Consider the following 19,800-nt stretch of genomic DNA (forward strand, 5'->3'; position numbering starts at 1 on the left):
CTAATATATCCATATCTGCTTCGTTCATCAAGCGTCCTCCTTCCCATGCCAGCTTTGGGACGGCTGGGTCTCTTTGGCAGGTTTTCCTGGCCAGGGTAGACAGCGAGATGGTATCGCATGTGGGAAAGGATGGGTGCCCCCCCGCGGGCGCGCCTGATCTGACCCCTTGCTGGGCTCCTGCCCGGCCTAACCAACGTCCACCTTGGTGCCTTTCTCAGCCCTGCCTCAGTTTCCATCACTCGTCCCTTTCTCTCATTTCCCCGCATCCTTCTTCACTGGTTTCTTGGCTGCATTGTGGGGCCAGTGGGGAAAGGTTTCGGAAGACTTTGTGGAGACGTGGAGTATTCATACTGTAGCATTTTCTCCCTGCATCTAAATTCTGAGCCGAGGAAGAACACTTAGGCTGCTGCATTGGCGCCGTACATTTAAAGCACTATGAGACCACTTGAAGCTGTCATGGCTCCCCCCCAAAGGATTCTGGGAGCTGCTTTTAGTCAAGGATGCTAAGATTCCTTAGGGGACCCCCGAGTCCCTGCCCAGCGCTACAATTCCCAGAGTTCCCTGGGAAGAGGGTACTGCTCTGGGAATTGTAGCCCATAAAGGGAATAGGGAGCTCTCCTAACAACTCTCAGCACCAGGGGTCAGCAAACTTTTTCAGCAGGGGGCCGGTCCCCTGTCTCTCAGACCTTGGGGGGGGGGACTATATTTTGATGGGGGGAAATGAACGAATTCTGATGCCCCGCAAATAACCCAGAGATGCATTTTAAATAAAAGCACACATTCTACTCATGTAAAAACTGATTCCCGGACTGTCCGCAGGCCAGATTGAGAAGGCGATTGGGCCGGATCCAGCCCCCGGGCCTTAGTTTGCCTACCCATGCTCAACACCCTTCGCAATGGACAGTTCCCATAATTCTCTGGGGGAAGCCATGACTGCTTAAAGTGGTATCATTGCGCTTCAATGGGAAGGTGTGAATGTGGTCACAGGGTTGTGGTTTATTTCCATGATTTTGCAGAGCGATAACTTGGAGGGAGGGAGGGAGCCCTGTTGAACTGACTGACTTCAGCTTGCTTTCCTCGCATTCACAACAACTAGTCATCATTCGGTTTCAATGCAGTACATCTGCAACTTGAAATCTTCAGAGCAAGGAACAGGACAAGGTGTCAGCTGCTCCACTGGGAGCTTCCTAACCTCCAACTCTGCTGCCCTCCAGATGTTTGCTGGACTCCAACTCCCAGCAGGCCCAGCTGAGGCTAAGGATGAGTTTGAGATTAGAGCAGTATCTGGGATTGCCGGGGGGGGGGGGGAATCAGGATCGGGGAAAGCCACCTTGGTGCAAACCAAAACCTCACTCTCTTCCCTCCCTCCTTCCTTTCTGCTCGTCCCTCTTCAAAGCCCTTCTACTGATTCCTACTCTCCCGTAACACTTAACACGCCTAAATCCGCACGGAAGGATGCTCGGCTCAGGCAAGGTTGCGTGGGGCCCCCTCGAGTTAAGGTCCCACTCTTAGATGCATGGTTTACTTAACACATAGGGCAGCTTTTCGTTTCTACCTATCTTCCTAATGCATAGTCAAAACAAAATAAAAAATAAACTGTGACTGTTCCTAATGCATATTCCACGTTCCTGCTTTTCTCTTCGGCTGCGACCTGCGCTTGGTGGCCTTGTTAATAAATCTGTGAGTCTGACTCCTGCTCTCTGTTCTCCCCAGCTCCAGGAACTGGTCTGCCACGTTATGATGGGGAACTTGGTGATGTTTCGGAAAGACTCTGTCCTCAATATTCTGAGTGAGTTGGTCTCAGCGGGGGCCAGGTGCCAAAGGGAGGGGGGAAATAAGGAGTGTGTTTGGACAGACCCTTCCGCTCATTCTATAGTAGAGGTTAGAGTGCTGGGCTAGGACCCGGGAGACCTGGGTTCAAATCCCCCCTCATCCGTGAAGCTCCCTGGGAGGACCTTGTGGTCCAGTTACCACCTCTGAGCCTCACAGGGTGGTTCCCAGGGTGGGCGGCGGGATTACCTGGGAGGCACTGAGAGGCAAGGGGGGTGACAGGGGGTACAAGAAGTGCCAATGACTTATCAGACTTTGAAAAGCTGGTATCGTATCACCGAATCAGGCTCATCTGGTTTGTTGAATTAAACTAAATCGTGTGAATTGGATTTTGAATGAATGTGCAATTAATTGCCCCTGTTTCAAACTTCATTGCGTTACCATCTTCCTTGGTGGGGCGTGTAAACCCAGAGAATCCTTTTTATAGGGTAGGGGGCACTGGGGGTGAGTTTATGGAACCAAGTAGACGGTGGTCCCGCAAAGGTTTGGGAGCCCTGCATAAAATAATTAATAATGATGATGATGATGATGATGATGATGATGATGATGATGTGTGTTTGTTCCTAAAAATATTCATATGCTGCTATTGGTAAAGAAAAAGAAAAAATCGGAGCGGTTTCAATTACACTTGAAACAATGCAGGACACTGTGAACTGAGATGCCATACCACGTTTTTGACAGCCAGGCTCTTTCCTGCCTTCCCTCTTTCCCCCTTGCCCACTTTTTCCAGTTCAGAGCTTGGAGTGGGAGACCTTTGAGCAATACTGCACCTGGCAGCTGTTTCTGGCCCACAACATCCCCCTGGAGACCATCATCCCCATCCTTCAGCATCTCAAGTATAAAGGTGAGCGTTTTGCAGATATGGAAGCCGCCACCGAGAAGGCCCTGTCGCAGGTCAATGCCAACCAGGTTGCTCTCTCACCAATTGCAGGGTCCGAGATGGTTGTTATTGGGGGAAGTTTGTAGCCCTCGTTGAGGATAGTGCTCCTATAGGTACTTGGGTCCCGGGCATAGCTGTCAACCCTCCCTGCTGTTTCCCAATGCTATAATTATAAAATAATTTGGTACTAAATACCCAAAAGACAGTAGAAATGGTAATTGATTTCAGAAGGCACTCTTCCGTTCTGCCACCACTTTCCATTCTTGGTAACATGGTTCTAGTAGTAGAGTCCTTTAAGTTCCTGGGCTCTATAATTTCTGATAACTTAAATTGGTCAAGCAACACCAATAGTATTATTAAAAAGGTCCACCAGAGGCTGTATTTCCTGCGTCAACTAAGGAAATTTAAATTGTCCCAGGAAGTGTTGATCCAATTCTACAGAGGCATCATTGAAACTGTTCTCTGTAATTCTATAACAGCTTGGTACGGTACAGCCTCCAAGAGAGACCAGAAAAGGCTCCAACGAGCTGTAAGAATTGCAGAAAGGGTAACTGGTGTTAGCTTGCCTTCAATAGAGACAATTTATGCTACCCGAGTTAAGAAGAGAGCAGAGAGAATTGTAGCAGATCCTTTACATCCCGGTCATCATCTGCTTGATTTACTTCCATCTGGACGTCGCTACAGGACTTCATATACAAAATCGGCCAGGCACAAGAATAGTTTTTTCCCTTGTGCCATTAAATTGTTAAATTCATAGTTGCATAGCTTAAGGGGAGGTAAAATATGGGTGGGGTTTCTTTGCTTCTTTGTATTGTGAGAGGAACAGTGTCTGTATGTTTACATTGCAATGTAGCCGAAACAAATTCCAAGTATGTTGGAAAATGTACTTGGCCAATAATAAATTATTCCTATTATTCCTAATAAGGGAATTTCCTGCAAAAAAAAGGGAAAGGTTGACAGCTATGGTCCCGAGCCATTTAGGGCTTTGCTTACGTAGACCATTTCTGTACCGCTTAGTACAGTCATACCTCTAGTTACGATAGCTGCGGGTTGCGACTGCGCTGAACCCGGAAGTACCGGAATGGATTACTTCCGGGTTCGGCGGTTCGCGCATGCGCAGAAGCGCCGAATCATGTGGTGCACATGCGCAGACGCGGCGCTTCACGTTGCGTTCTGCTCATGTTGCGAACGGGGCTCCGGAACGGATCCCGTCCGCAACCAGAGGTACCACTGTATATAGGAATATAGATACATGTGTGACAAACTGAAGCAGAAACAGCACAAAGCACCCAATAAAACAATGAATACAAATTACAAATAAAGATATACTCCTTCAGACGCACCTCCCCAGTCTCCTGGCCTCCCCAGGACTCCATCCACCCTGACTCTTACCTGGTGCCCAAACATACTGGCAGAACACACCTGGAGGGTTCCTGGGACCTGCTGGGATCCGTCACTCTAGACTTCCTTTCATGGAGCTTCCAGACTCTTGTGACCAAGTCCTTTTTCGCGGACAGCGGTTGACAAGAAGGATGCAGCCGCACATGGGAAAACACTGCCCAATGGCACCAGCAAGTGTGTGTGTCTGCTGCTATTTATTCTGTTTATTATGTTTTCATACTGAGAGCCAGTGTGGCGTAGTGGTTTTCAGTGACAGGGCTCACCTCCAGAATACTTGAAGGAAGAAACGGTTCAGGTTTTCCCTGAGGAGACACAGTGTGTGTTTCTTCCCTCATGCATCCTCATATGTCATGGATTGAGAGCCACAGGTTTCCATATAATGTGGTGTTTCTTTTCATATTGTCTTGAGTCTCGGCGTTTAGAAATGCATCTCTCCATAGTTTAATTCCCAGAAACACAGACACCGCAGGGTCCGCGTCTATCTATCTATCTGTCTAATTAAACTATCTATCTTCTCCCTGGTTAGGACCCGGGGGACTGGGGTTCGAATCCCCACTCAGCCATAAAGCTCACCTTGGGCCAGTCACACTCTCTCTCACAGCCTGACCTGCTTCACAGGGTCGTTGTGAGGATATAAATGGAGTGGGGGGGGGAGACGTGCGTTCTCCACCTTGCGCTCTTTGGAGAAAAGGGTTGGGTGTGAATGTAACAATAAATTACAAGAAACCAAATCTGTGTGCTTACACTAACATATTTGGCCTAGGCTGAAGGCCACAGCTCTGCTGACGCAGTGGCAAATATATAGATATATGCTGCCCAGGAGCTCGGAGCTCTGCATCAGAGTTGGTTAGCAGCTGCTTAACAAACCTCCCTTTGCATTTCAGAACACCCCGAGGCTCTTTCCTGCTTATTGCTGCAGCTGAGACGGGAGAAGTACGTATCCAAAACGCCATTTGTCACAGTTGCCTCAAGAGCGCTCCGAGCGGAGGTGCCTGGCTTCAGGGCTGCATGGGAAGAAAAGGGTCTCTCGGGGAGGCAGTTGGTGCCCGCCAACATACAGGGGTGGCGAGGAAAGGGACGGAGAGAGAGAGAAAGCAAACGGCCAGGAGGAAGGCATCAGTAGGGGCTTTTAACACTTCCCATGTTTCTCCTGGGTGTGTTCCTAAGCAGGGGTAGGGAACCAAGGGCCACACGCGGACCTCCACTCCTCTCCGTCTGGCCCTCCTGCTTTGCAGTGTCCACAATTGTTTTCACCCGACTTGGTATATAAGGCAACTTTCCCCTGTGTTTCCCCTGCCTCCTGATGCTGCTTCTACCCATGATGGAAAGAACTCTCTGAGCCTTCCAGCTTTTAATAAGCCCAAACTTTAGACGCATGGCAGTTGAGGGTGGGAAATTAAAGCTATATTTCACACACGCGCGCAGCAGATTGCTTGCCTGCCTCCTCTCTCGCCTCCCCCGCTCTATGTAATCGCCCTTTTGGACTGCGGACGGCATTGCAGTGAGTTATGGACAGGGTTTGTGTGGCCACGGCGGCTGGGGAGCTTTGAGAAGCCGAAAGGCCGGGTGCGTTCCCTCCCCGCGCCCGACTTGCGATTCCAAAAATGTTAATTGGCGACCCAAGCACCGGGGAAGGTGTGTTATCTCGTTGCTGGCTTGACCTGAGCTGGCTCCCAATTTCCTGCGCAGCTGCTCAGAGCAAGGCGAGACATCGTCTGCCCGGGCCCAGCAGTCCCACCCGGAGGCAGCAGCAAACAGCGGCCAAGGGTGTCCGTGCCTTTTCCGATGGCTGGCACTGATAGTTGCAGCCGTGGGCTGTGTTGCATCTTCTGCATCCCCGTATGTGGGTTCCGATGCGGATCTCGGGAGAACGGCAGTTTCCTTCTGTTGCAAGAACGCCGAGATTTAAAAGCTGGGGCAGCTAACCTTTTTATTTCACCGGGTTTGTGTGTGTGTGTCACGGTGGATGCAGCCGGCACATGTGCTAGCACCCAGCCCCTCTCCTCAGCCGATCCCTGCAAACAAGCTGGGGGTGGGGAGGTTGTCGCTTTTCCCCCGCTCATCCAATGATAGATTTTTGTGGCAGCAAAGCGGCCAGATTGCATCTCCCTGAGGGGCTCTGGGCTGTTGCAGAAGGAGTTCTGAAGATCCCCCGAGATGAGCAAGGAACTCGGTTGCTACTTAATTTAGCACTGGTTCCGCTCCTAACTGAATTGGAGATGGCAGGACAAAAAGTGACGATGGGGAATTATGGGTGGTAGCCAGTGGTCGTCCTGCTCAGAGTAGACTCACTGATATGAATCAAGCTCCATTAATTTCAGAGATATAGAGAGTCATGCAATTCTACAATATGATAAGCTCTGTCCATTCTGGGTTTCTTGGAGCCCCCCAGCTGATGGTTGTTGGAAACAGGGGGGTTTGTTTTTTTTGTCTGATCCAGTAGAGTTTTTTAGTTTCCGCCAGGCATCCGCCAACGCCTTGCTTTCCCAACTACTGCCTCTGTGACTTCCCTCCCGAAACCGGCTACCGTTCTGTGCTTCCTCCTCCCCGACTAGGACCCTCAGGGAGGCCGCGATGTCCCAGCGTGACCTTTGCCAATGGCCCCGCAGAGAGCGCTTTAATTTCTATTCATAAGGGACCTGGAAGGGAACAGGCTGTCTCTCCCCTCTCCCCTTCTCTGAGCTGCCACGCTGGACGAACCGAGGAAAGGAAGGCAGCACCCCGGAGCCCAGCAACCCCTGATGCTTTGAGGAAATCTCAGGCAGCTTCCCGGCTGCGCGTTCAACGGCAGGGGCATCCTGGGATAACCCGGCCTTCCTTTGAGGCAGGCTTTGGCTCTGTGGGGTATTTTTAAGGGATTTGCGCTGGGCTGGCTTAACTATGACGGCCAGAATACCTGTTGGCTGGCCGGGATCCAGGTCTTAACTCCGCTAAGGCTGCTGCTTCCATGTTTTCCACCCTGAGGGCCACATTCCCTTATGGGCAAATTTCCCAGGGGCCGCACGTCGGGTGGGCGGGCCAGAGGCAGAAGTGGGCGGAGCAACAAATAATCTTTGTACAGTAGGCTGGTTTCTAAGCAGACGCCCCTGTCGGTCTATCAAGACAAACAAGAAACATGGATCAGAGTAAAAGCATTTGAGGGGGGGCGGAGTCTGGTGAGGGGCGTGGCCTGTGGAGAACTCCCAAGGGCCAGGCAGAGAGGACCGGGGGGCCACATTCCGCTGCCAAGCCCGAGGCTCTCTTATTAAATCAAGACCATGGGTCTTCTCCTGTTCCCCTGGTTTTCTTGCCCCTTAAAAAACGACAACCAGGAATAACAATAAGTCGTGCATTTTGCCGCAGGCCTAGCGAAGACATGGTGAAGATGGTCCTCAGCCGGCCGTGCCACCCGGACGACCAGTTCACCACCAGCATTCTCCGGCACTGGTGCATCAAGCACGACGACCTCTTGGCCGAGCACATCAAGTCCCTCCTGATCAAGAACAACAGCCTTCCCCGGAAACGCCAAAGGTAAACGTGGGTTGGGAAGGGAGGAGGAGGAGGTCGCTTCAGCCCCGGGGGCGGGGGGGGGGGGAGAGGAAGGTAGATTGGGATCTACTTCCCGGTTGATCTCCGGGTGATTTTGCAGGAGGTCAGCCGGGGTTTTTCCAACAGCAAGAACAAGGCTGTTTCCTTCACCTGGCTCGGGAGAGAGGGGAACTTCCACCCTCCAGGGGTTGCTGCGAACTGCAGCTCCCATCGGCGTCGTTAAACTGTGGAACTCGCCGCCACAAGATGTAGCGACAGCCGCCAACCTTGTCGTAAACTTTATTGCACCATCCGAAAGCATCAGCAATAGCAGGCCACCAACCTAGATGGCTTTGAAAGGGGATTGGACAGATTTGTGAAGGAGGAGGTGGAGGAGGCCAGCAGTGGCTACTAGCCATGATGGCTATGCTCTTGTCCCGCAGTCGGAGGCAGATGTGCTTCTGACCAGCTGCTGTGCGCCACAGGAGGGGAGAGTTGCCCTCGTGCTCAAGGGTTCTGCTTGAGGGGTTCCCACTGTGAGAACAGGATACTGGACTAGATGGGCCATTGGCCCTGATCCAGCAAGGCTCTTCTTGTGTTAGCTCCAGCAAGCATGGGGAAACTTTTTTAAGGTTCTTGCTCTGCCTGCCTTGCCTGTGGAGGGTATTTGCCTGTGGAGCTGCTGCAGCTGCAGGCAGAGGCCATTCATGTTTCAGTACTGACTCTGCTTAATGACAGCTCCTTGCACCTAGAAAAAAGTGTGCCAGGGGAAAGGTACACATTTGAGGTGCTACCTTTCTGCATGCAAGGAGTTTGAAACAAAACAGGAGGGATGTTCAAAAAGTATCTCTCTCCCCGCACTATCCAAAGGGATTTTGCTGCATGTGGGAACTGCATATAATTTTATCCTCCATACAACACACGGGTAGAGGTTTTTTTGCAATGCATATTTGCCTGTTTCTTGTGCTGCCCTTCTTTCCAAGGATAAGAACAAAGGATTATCCTGTTTTATCCTCACAATGGGCCCGCGAACTGAGTTAGCCTGAGAGAGGGCAACTGAACCAAGAATCACCCAGCGAACTTTTGCTGTTGAGTGGATCAAAAAAAAGTATACCAGGCCTAATCTGTCACCGTCATAAGGACTAGAAGCTTGCCCTGTTTATCTTTAAAAATAAATAAATACTGAAAGCTGCAAACCTCAGTCTGCACATGCAAAGAGAGCATATGGGCCGTGGGTGAGGCAACTAAAGGCGGCCACCAGCTTCTTCCATTGCCACCCCTTCCCCAAGGACAAAAATTGCACCTCCTCTCGTGTTTTTCTTTTCACCGTCTTATCCACAGAGAGCAGAGAGCTGCTCGCTTTGCTTCTCCTAATTGGACCCACTTCCTTGAGCTGCCTTCGCATCTGCATTGCAAACCCAGGGCAATTTATCTGGGAGATTTCCCTGCGGGGGGGGGGGGAGCCCAGCGGTGACTGACAGCTCCTGTGCCAGGAACCCAAGCCCAATTAGAGCCAAGTGGAAGTTTTTGCAGGAGGGGCGGGGAGAAAGGTTTGGAAGGATGCAGAGAGGAGGGCTCCGGCCTCTCTGTGTTAGCTGGAGTCGATTTCACCTGCCTTGTGCTGCTCCCTGCTTGGCTCAAGGGCGGGAGGGAGTCTCGTCCCCCCCCGGGAACCTAGAGCTATCCCTCGCCTCCACCATCTCCCTCTGCCTCATAGGAGCAACACTTTGGATCTCGCCTCTGGGCTCCCATGCAATGTCTGGAAGGAGGGCTCGCTCTTTCGGCTTATAAAGGGGACGCCTCTGATCTCGCTCAGAGCCTGGCTGCGGGTTGCGTCCCTACGACAGATGCCAAGGGAGCCCGCGGTGGTGCAGTGCTTCGAGTGCCAGACTAGGACCTGGGAGAGGCCCGGGTTCGAATCCCTGCTCGGCCATGAATTTCAGTGTTTGTGACCCTGGGGTCAGTCGCTGCCTCTCGGCCTAGCCCTGCCGCACGGGGTTGTGAGGGTAAGAGGAGCAGGAAGAGAACCGCAGGTGCCGCCTTGAGCTAGTAGCCCTTGATCGCTGCCCCCCACCCCAAGCCCTCTTTTAAAATCATCCCGGCTGGTTGCTCCTATCCCATAGGAGCAAGTTCCGCAGCCTGCGTGCCTCGTGAAGAAGTCTTTTCACCTGAGCCTTCCACGTCCAGCTTCATCAGATTCTCTCTCCTAGTGTGAGGAGGGAGGAAAACCTTTCCCTCCGCAGCTCAGAGCTAGAGCATCGCCTTTGCGTCGTACCAGGCAGCTTCCTGTGCTCGTGGCAAGACATTTCCCAAAGCGGGATGGGACACACACACACACACACACACACACACACACACACACACACACATGGCATGCAGCCTTTCGTTCAGAGAACAAGGAGGTCCTTCCAACGTTCACAGAGCAAGGATGACATCTAGTGGAGCTGCTTCTCCAGCCTCTGAGCATCAACACTAAGCGACTGGACCGGAGCTTATTTTAAAAACGGACGGCGCCCCTTCCCCCAAACATAAGAAGCCAAAATAAGCAAGTGGGGAAACCACAGACAAGTTCAAAAGCAGATACTCGGAGGACGGCTGCTTCTTTTTCCTGCCCAGTTTTTTTTCCCCTAGCTCCTAAGAATCGAAAGTGGGGCGAGCACTGCTGCTGCTCTCAGGCCCCGCTCGCCTCGCATGCTTCCATTGCAGCCTCTGGGTGTCCACCGTGGGAACAGGCTGCTGGACTAGATGGGCCGTCAAAGCGCTTCTTATGTTCCTAACTCATGCCTTCATGAGGGCTAGATGCTTGGTGCGTTCGTTGTAAGTTGCAGGAGGGGGGAAGCAAGCAGACGCTCCCAGGGTTTCGAGTCTTTTGCCGTTGTGTTCCATGCAAAACGTTAGAATCCCAGGGAGCCTATTCTAATGACCCCGCCTGCGTTCTCCCCCTTTCCCCCCTTCCTTTCTCTGGCTCTTTGCTTCCAGCTTGCGCAGTTCCAGCAGCAAACTCGCCCAGCTCACCTTGGAGCAGATCCTGGAGCACCTAGACAACCTGCGCCTGAACCTCACCAACACCAAACAGAACTGTGAGTGCAGCTTTTCCCTTTGGCGATGAGGCCTTAAAGCTCAGGGCCGGAGCCCTGCTCTGCCGGCAGAGAGTCCCCAGTGGCATCTCCGGGAAGGGCTTATAAAGACTCCCCCACGGAGAGCTGATGCCAGTTGATGTAGACCAGGCATAGGCGAACTCGGCCCTCCAGATGTTTTGGGACTACAATTCCCATCATCCCTGACCACTGGTCCTGTGGCTGAATTGCAACTAATCACCAAACTTAAAACCATGGAGAAACCTGGTCTGAACAAAGACATTGGATTATTATCTCATTATACATAACAAAGCTATCTTTAGCCATCTCACCCCTTGCCTTTCCCTGCAAGACTAATTTCAGCCGTTAAGAGAAGAGTCGTCAACAGGTTTTCCACACCTATCAGCTGATCACCCATTCCCACCACCCTTCTGAGTAATACCCCTCCCCACTCCCTCACTATATTTAAGGATCTGGTGACTTCTGTTTCAGTGTATCTGAAGAAGTGTGCATGCACACGAAAGCTCATACCAAGAACAAACTCAGTTGGTCTCTAAGGTGCTACTGGAAAGAATTTTCTATTTTGTTTCGACTGGTCCTGTTAGCTAGGGTTGATGGGAGTTGTAGTCCCAAAACATCTGGAGGGCCAAGTTTGCCTACGTCTGATGTAGACAGAGCTCAGCTAGGTGGACCAAACAACTGACTCCGTATAAGCCAGCTTCCTGTTTAAACCAGAACTCTTATTTAAGATCATGAGGACTAGACTCTTGTCTGAATTTTAAGTGCAGGACCGTAGCTTAGTGCAGGCAGAAAGTCCCAGGTTTGATTCCCTTTTTTCTTTTTTAATGCTTTTCAGGTTTATACATTTCACTAACTTTACAATCATTTTGACATTTCAAAACTTGACTTCCTTCCCCCTCTTTCTGCGGTTCCTTAAATTTATTTTTAATATCTTCTGCATATCACATACATTAAGTAGAGTAGAAACATCGCCACCAAACCCCAACCCCACTCACCATGCCCCCCGCCACCTCTTTCCCCCTTTCCTTTCCAAGGTAACACTAATGTCTCAACAAATGAAATGGATCTGTAGAAAATTTAACTTGAAAAAAGAGATGTTGCACATACTTTTGTAAACCAAGAAATCATACACACACACACACACACACACACACACACACAAAATCTTCTGCATATCCAAATTAACTTAATTCCCACCACCCTTCTGAGTAATACCCCTCCCCACTCTCTCACTTTATATAAGGGTCTGGTGACTTCTGTTTCAGTGTATCTGAAGAAGTGTGCATGCACACAAAAGCTCATACCAAGAACAAACTTAGTTGGTCTCTAAGGTGCTACTGGAAGGAATTTTTTATTTTTTATTTTGTTTTGACTGTGGCAGACCAACACGGCTACCTACCTGTAACTTTAATTTGCTCATTTATTCATCTACTTTAAATATATACTCTTATAAAACTGCAGGTTATTACAATAATCCTACCAATGTTCATATCTGTTTACAATTTATCTGTAAATATTATATAACCCATTTCCATTCTTTTATTAAAAAAAAAAGTTTGTTATCTTGATTTCTTATTCTTCCGGTAAGTTTCGCCATTTCTGCATATTCCATACGTTTTTGTATCCATTCTTCCTTTGCTGGGACTTCTGCTTCTTTCCATTTTTGGGCAAGTAACATTCTTGCCGCTGTAGTAGCATACGTGAATAAGTTTCTATACAGTTTAGGTATTTCCCCCCTCTATAATTCCCAAAAGAAAAGCTTCTGGGTTTTTTGTTGTTGTTGCAAACATTATTATAATTATTATTATTATTATTATTATTATTATTATTATTATTAAAAAAGAATATTTTCAACATATTGAGCACTAAAATCCAAGCACATTTATAAAAGCAGTAAATAAAAGAGAGGGGGGAAAGAAATATATAAAATATTCATTATTCTTACCAAACACAACTGTTTAAAAAAGGGAGAGAAAAAGAACAGAGAAGAAATAACTGCGGGGTGGGGACTTTTATTGCAGTTATATAATAATAAAAAAAGAAGAGAAAAATAGCTAAAAAGAAGAGAGTTTGTATTCCCAGTGGCATTTCCAGTTAGGGCTGGGAGTGACTCCCATCTGAAACCCAGCAGAGCCGCTTCCCATCAGTGTAGACAAGAACTCCGTACCAGGAGTCTGACTCGGCGGAGGGCAGGTTGCCTGGGCTCTTACATGTGCGAGTGACTTGGCGTTAAACCCCCCCTTCTATGCCGTTCATCCTGCGGTTGCAAGGATGTGAAGTCGCCGTGTTTTCTTAAAATTTCATTTCATTGACTTCCTGCTGCTCTTCCCTTCCGATTCCCCGGCAGTTTTCAGCCAAACCCCGATCCTGCAAGCCCTCCAGCATGTCCAGGCCAGCTGTGACGAAGCCCACAAGATGAAGTGAGTGCCCGTCTCGTGTGTTTGCGTTTGTGGGAGGGGGTGGGCGGGCGGGCGGGCGAGCGAAGGCATTCCTTGGTACTGTGTGGGGCTCAGGAAAAAAAAGAGGGTGCCCTCCTTTCCGAAGGAGAGCAAGTGAGCAGGAGAGAGATGGAGAAGAAAGTCTCGCCCTGAGGACTGAGCTGAGCAGAGGTTTGCTTCGTAGCAGTCAACTTTTCCCTTTCCTTGCGAGGAATCCTATTCGGAATAAGGGAATTTCCCTTTTAAAAAAAAAAGGGAAAAGTTGAGAGCTATGGTTTGCTTGTAGGGCAAGGAAAGGAAGGGTGTAGAACTTTTCTCCCCCAAAGCAGGGACAAGGTGTGGGGCGGTGTCAGGGAACTGCCTCCTGGCCCGCTGAGGGGAACGGAGGGTCCGTTAGCATACAGAGAGCCCCGAAGCCAATTCAGCAGCAGTACCTCTTCCAGCGGGGACAGCCGCCACACCTCCAGTGGGGAGGAGAGGGAACGAACCAGCCTGGTGGGGAAAGGGCTTGGGGATGTTGCTGAGACCCTGCGCTCACCTCGCCCGGCTGGCCAGGAGGGAGGCACCCCATTTCCGGCACCCCAGTTGCGCAGAGGGGCGAAACGCAAGGAGGGTAGGAGGAGACTTGGGGTGCCGAAGTTATAATGCTGGGGGAGAAGCATAATAGTGTGGTGTAGTGGTTAAGAGCGGTAGGCTCGTAATCTGGTGAACCGGGTTCGCATCTCCACTCCTCCACATGCAGCTGCTGGGTGACCTTGGGCTAGTCACACTTCTCTGAAGTCTCTCAGCCCCACTCACCTCTCAGAGTGTTTGTTGTGGGGGAGGAAGAGAAAGGAGAATGTTAGCCGCTTTGAGACCCCTTCGGGTAGTGATAAAGCGGGATATCAAATCCAAACTCTTCTTCTTCTTCTTCTTCCCGGATTCTGCCGACGACTGAGACAGACATGCTTTTTGTAGCTCTGCACTGTAAATAATTTACAAAATAAAACTGCAAAAGACTGTTTGGGCTCCTGCTCCGTTAATCGTGAAGCAGCTTCACGCGAACCTTACAGGTGGCATCGTTCTTCCACAATGCCTGAGCCCTGCTGCTGCTGCTGTTTCACTCTGCAAGCGAGCAAACCAGAAAAAGGAGCAAGTAATCTTTCACTTGCGCATTTTTATTTTGTAAAATCTATTCGCCGTTTGTTTGTTTTTTAAAAAGCAACAACCTCAAAGCAGTTTCCCCAAAGTACAACGCGGCGAAATTAACAGTAAAAGCAGAAATTTAAGATGTTCAAAGAAATAGTAATACTAACCAACGATAGGCTTCAAAACCAGATAAAAACACGCGTCAACGTTCTGCCCAACTTGCCTGTACAAAAAAAAAGTTTTTAGCAAGCGCAGAAAAAGGTGGTCAGTGGCAGGGAGTTCCGAAGTGCAGATGCCGCCTCGCTAAAGGATTGATGGCTTGCCAACGTGGAATGAGTATTACGTGGCACCTGGGGTGGTGCCAGTTCTGTAGTCAAGTGGGCTTAAAGGTTGTCTTGCACGTAAACAGGCCCCCAAATTGTTAAGCAAAAGTGTATAGGTAAAGGTAAAGGGACCCCTGACCATTAGGTCCAGTCGTGTCCGACTCTGGGGTTGCGGCGCTCATCTCGCTTTACTGGCCGAGGGAGCCAGCATACAGCTTCCGGGTCATGTGGCCAGCATGACAAAGCCGCTTCTGGCGAACCAGAGCAGAGCATGGAAACGCCGTTTACCTTCCCGCCGGAGCGGTACCTATTTATCTACTTGCACTTTGACGTGCTTTCGAACTGGTAGGTTGGCAGGAGCAGGGACCGAGCAACGGGAGCTCACCCCGTCGCGGGGATTTGAACCGCCGACCTTCCAATCGGCAAGCCCTAGGCTCGGTGGTTTGGACCACAGCGCATACAAATAGCAGATTGACAGCCAGTGTGGATCTCTGAGCTGAGGTGCTGAAGGCTTCGCATCCTCCTGCAGCATTCTCGGCCGCAGCTTCCGGGTCGAGCGCAAGGGAGGCCTTGGGGTTCCCCGACCTGCCGCTGCCCGTAAACCTGAAAATGCTCTTGGGTGCAGAGCTTCTTGCACAGCCCGTGGACCCACCCTGTGCCATCTCCCCTCCCCAGGTTCAGCGACCTCTTCTCCCTGGCCGAAGAATACGAGGACTCCTCCAGCAAGCCTCCAAAGAGCCGCCGGAAAGCCACCGTCTCCAGCCCCCGCAGCCGGAAGAACGCAGCGCAGCCCGCCAACAACGAGGAAGACACTGCCTCCAGCAGCGCCTCGGTGAGCGGAGGCTTTGCGGGTGGGGTCTGGGTTATGTGCGCGCGCGCATGGGGTGCTTTGTTACCGCACGGTGCCCTGATGCGGCGATGTATAAACTGTGGTGTGCAAATGCTTTGCATAAATAAACATACCAGCAGCGGGGAACCTCCAGCCCGGGGTCCCCAAATGCGGCCCCCCCAACCTCTCTTGTTCCGGCCCTTGAGACTTTCCCGTCGCCATCCCCGAGCGCACTTGCCCGGCTGGAATGTGCCCTTGGCCTGTGATCATGCCAGTTATTGCATGGAGAAAGCAGCCTCTATGTATAGAAACCCCTTGACTTTTTCGTGGCTGGAATGCAGATCCAGGATAATTGTATTAAAGCAGTGGAAAGGCTGTTTGCCTCCGAGGGAATGTGAGCCTTGGGCTGAAAAGAGTTTCCTTCTCCCACCCCCCTGAAACAAAGCTTTTTCTTTCTTTTTCTTTCTCTCTCTCTTTCTTTCTTTCTTTCACTTTCTTTCTCTCTCTCTCATCTATCTATCTATCTGTCTATCTATATCTATCTATCTATCTATCTCCGTTTTCTCTCAAATTTTGGCTTCCCACTCTTATTTCCATGATGTTTTTATTCCTATCTTGTACCTACTGCTTTATATGACATACTTCAATACAATTATCCTCTGTCTCACTTATCCTTGTTTTCGTTCCCCTGCTCATAATTCGAACCCTGGCAGCATTTTCATTTGACTTGTAACAGTTCTTCAAATATTCCGAAAAGGGTCTCCACTCTTCCTTGAACACCTCTTTTATCTCTTATTTTTGCTGTCCATTTCACCATTTCTGCACAGACCATTAACTTTTGAAGCCATTCCTCCTCGACTGCTACTTCTCCCTTCTTTCCATTTCTGCGCTTAGAGGATTCTGGCTGTTTAATAAATAGTTTAACCATCTTTTTCGGGACCTCCATCCCTATTATCCCAAAGAGAAAAGCTTCAGGACTTTCAGGAATAACCAGTTTGAACATTCGTTACGTATCATTCCCCCAGAGCCTTTAGCTTTCTTACATGTCCACCATATTTTTTTTGGGGGGGGGGAGAGAAAAAAAATAGATCCTTTGGTATGTTTACGCTTCCAACGTTTACTTGACACATCCTTGTGCACCTTAGTCAGATCGTTTGGTGTTTAAGATACCACTTACATTTCACTGAAACAAAGTTTTCTTTGCTCTTAGGAGGAGGAAGACACGAAACCCAAACCCACCAAGCGGAAGAGGAAAGGCTCCTCGGCGGTTGGCTCGGACAGTGACTGAGGGGGGGACGGGACGGGCCAGACCGCCTTGTCGCTAGCGGCTCCCAGGGTGACTGCAGGCAGCGGCAGAGAGCGGATCTGGAGCGGCCGGCCGGAGTCACCATTGGCAGCGAGGACAATGCTCTCTAAAGAGGGGCGCCGGCGGGACTTGGGACGCTCGGGCGCCCCCTTCCACCCCCCCAGGCACCGTTACAGCCTCTGCCCTGCTCCCCGTGCCTGCGAGACACTCTCTGCCCCCGGCGCCGCCACCCGTCCTCGCCTGCCCGCCTTTTGTACGGTGGCCGCAGGCGGGCGGGGGGAACACGGGTGGTTTTCCTCAGGCCTGTCCTTGGCGACGCGGGGGCCACCTCATTCCGAGAGAGCGACAGCGGGCAACGGCACCAGAGAGAGGGGGGGGGGCCGTGCCTGCCTCTCCCCTCTTCTCTCCGAAATGTAAATAAATGGTGTGAACCGGCGTTGGCAACTCCCGTCAGTGCTTCCGGCGGGGAGAACCGGGAGTGGGGCTGGGCTTGGGCGAGCTGGAAATAGGAGGAGGGGCGGGCAGGGGTTATCACGGAGCCGGGCCAGGCTTTTCCTGGCATCGTCCCCCCCCCACAGCGCCAGAGGCCCTTCCTCCCCACCCCACCCCAAGCTTGTCGTGTGTGTGCCCTTCCACCTCCAGACAGAGAGAGAGAGAGAGGCCATTTTCTCCACACAGAGAACATTCCGGTTAACCACCCCAGAGCCTCAAACACTCCCCCCCACCCCACTTCCCGGGCAGGTGGGGGGGGGCAAGGAAGCTTTCCTTTCTGCGGCCTCCCTGCCCTTCCGCGTACGACTGCCGGAGAAGCCTCGCTGCCCCTTTCCCGCCTCAAAACGACGACAACCCCCCCCCCAGCCATACGAAGAAACGACTGCTAGGCTGTTGGCATGAAGGAAGCCCAGCCCCCACCCCCACCCCACCCCGCCTGCATCCTCCCGGCCAGCTTTTTTGGAGAAGCGGCCCCCCTCCTTCCCGAGACCCCCTCTCACAGGGCTGGGGGGCGGGAAGGGGAGGCGGTGGTGGTGGTGGGGAGCAACCGACTCAGCGACAGGCGAGCGAGACGAGATGGTAGTTATATTTTTAATTCCCCGCCTACCCACTGAGAGATTATCATTTTTAAGTGGTTTTTAAAAGAGACAATAAAAACTGTCAACATGTTTTTTGTACAAGTTCACCTGTTTTTGACTCGTGTTTGTGTGCTGAGCTGCACGGGTGGAGGGGGTTGCGGTCGGCGGGCAGGGGGTGTCTTAAGCCCTCTTGCTGTTTCCTGAGCCGGGTCCCTTTCCCCACATCCAATAGGAGTATAGTATCTAAATCAAGGGAAGTAATAGTACCACTGTATTCCGCTCTGGTCAGACCTCACCTGGAATACTGTGTCCAGTTCTGGGCACCACAGTTCAAGAAGGATACTGACAAGCTGGAACATGTCCAGAGGAGGGCAACCAAAATGGTCAAAGGCCTGGAAACGATGCCTTATGAGGAACGGCTTAGGGAGCTGGGTATGTTTAGCCTGGAGAAGAGAAGGTTAAGGGGTGATATGATAGCCATGTTCAAATATATAAAAGGATGTCATATAGAGGAGGGAGAAAGGTTGTTTTCTGCTGCTCCAGAGAAGCGGACACGGGGCAATGGATTCAAACTACAAGAAAGAAGATTACACCTAAACATGAGGAAGAACTTCCTGATAGTGAGAGCTCTTTGACAGTGGAATTTGCTACCAAGGAGTGTGGTGGAGTCTCCTTCTTTGGAGGTCTTTAAGCAGAGGCTTGACATCCATCTGTCAGGAATGCTTTGATGGTGTTTCCTGCTTGGCAGGGGGTTGGACTGGATGGCCCTTGTGGTCTCTTTCAACTCTATGATTCTATGATTCAATAATCGGCACGAAAGGGGGGGGGGTATTTGGCCGCCCGGAAGGTGTCTGACTGGCAGGGGGTCACCCAAGGTTTCAGGCGAATGTTTCTCCCACCGGAAGGGAAAATGCTGGAGATTGAACCCAGCTCAACTCTACCGCTTTGCTCTGTCCCTTCCCCTTAAAAACAAAACAAGGAGCCAGTCCTCATGGTTCTGATTTAAATCGGGGCATGGGAAGTTTGGCAAGTCAGACCATTGGCTAATCTAGCCCATTACTGGCTGGCAGTGGCTCTCTGGGGTTTTTTGACCTGCTTCCCCCCAAGCCTTGCAGATGCCTGGGATCGAACTGCGGTACCTCCTACAGTACGTGCCATTTGGGAAGATGCTGGAGCGGCAGAACTTCTCGTTCACTCTGCACGCCCTCCGGCGAGCTCTTGGGTTTGTATCGCCTTACATTCCTGAGGTTTTGGCCCAGAGCGGTTTCTTCGGAGCTGGCTCAGATTCAAGGCCCGAGTCGTAAACAGGGCAGGGAGCCTGCCTGCCTGCCTGCCTGCCTGCCACATCGCTCCGGCAGCTACCAGCCACAACGGCTACGTTCCAGCTCCACTTTTGGAAGCAGTGGTGTGCCTCCGAATGTCAGTCGCTGGGACTCGCAGGCGGGTGGAGAGTCGCTCTTGTGCCTGGGTCCCAATAGTGGGCTTCCCACTGGGGCATCCATTTAACCGCTTGCGGGAGAAGGATGCTGAGCTAAGGTGGGCCATTGGCCCGATCCAGCAGTCGGGCTCTTCTGATGCTCTTAGAAACACGGAATTGTAGAGTTGGAAGGAACCCCGAGGCTCATCTAGTCCAGCCCCCTGCAATGCAGGAATATCAGCTAAAGTATCCGTGACGGATGGCCTTAAAAACCTCCAAGGGGAAAAGACTTCACAACCTCCCAAGGGAGTCCAGTCTGGTGTGGAATAGCTCTTACAATCAGAAAGCTTTTCCTGATGTGTTCCTTATGGAACCTCCAGCTCCAGAGATAGTCTATCTAGATTCCTAGGTCCTTACGGGAATTTGGCCACTGTGAGAGCAGGATGCTGGGCTAGGCAGGCCATTGACCTGATCCTGCAGCTGGGCTCTTCCGATGCTCTTATAGAACCTCCAGCTCCAGAGGCAGTCTATCTAGATTCCTAGGTCCTTAGGGGCAGGATGCTGGGCTCGATG

The 19,800-nt window shown here is 51.1% G+C and overlaps 1 protein-coding gene across 5 annotated transcripts in view; it reads left to right on the forward strand.

The window, feature by feature from the left end:
• The window catches only part of INTS3 (integrator complex subunit 3), an 82,143-nt gene extending 64,750 nt beyond the window's left edge, over positions 1-17,393 (forward strand). For all 5 annotated transcript variants that reach the window (XM_033174538.1, XM_033174537.1, XM_033174540.1 and 2 more), the window contains 8 exons: positions 1,714-1,789; positions 2,561-2,674; positions 4,996-5,044; positions 7,454-7,621; positions 10,598-10,698; positions 13,064-13,136; positions 15,281-15,437; positions 16,645-17,393. In XM_033174538.1, coding sequence (XP_033030429.1) covers positions 1,714-1,789; positions 2,561-2,674; positions 4,996-5,044; positions 7,454-7,621; positions 10,598-10,698; positions 13,064-13,136; positions 15,281-15,437; positions 16,645-16,722 — 816 coding nt within the window. In that variant the 3' untranslated portion in view covers positions 16,723-17,393. The remainder of the gene's footprint in view (positions 1-1,713; positions 1,790-2,560; positions 2,675-4,995; positions 5,045-7,453; positions 7,622-10,597; positions 10,699-13,063; positions 13,137-15,280; positions 15,438-16,644) is intronic.
• Positions 17,394-19,800: the final 2,407 nt, after the last annotated feature.

Source organism: Lacerta agilis, chromosome 17 (assembly GCF_009819535.1).
Source record: "Lacerta agilis isolate rLacAgi1 chromosome 17, rLacAgi1.pri, whole genome shotgun sequence".
In the NCBI taxonomy this organism is placed as follows: domain Eukaryota; kingdom Metazoa; phylum Chordata; class Lepidosauria; order Squamata; family Lacertidae; genus Lacerta; species Lacerta agilis.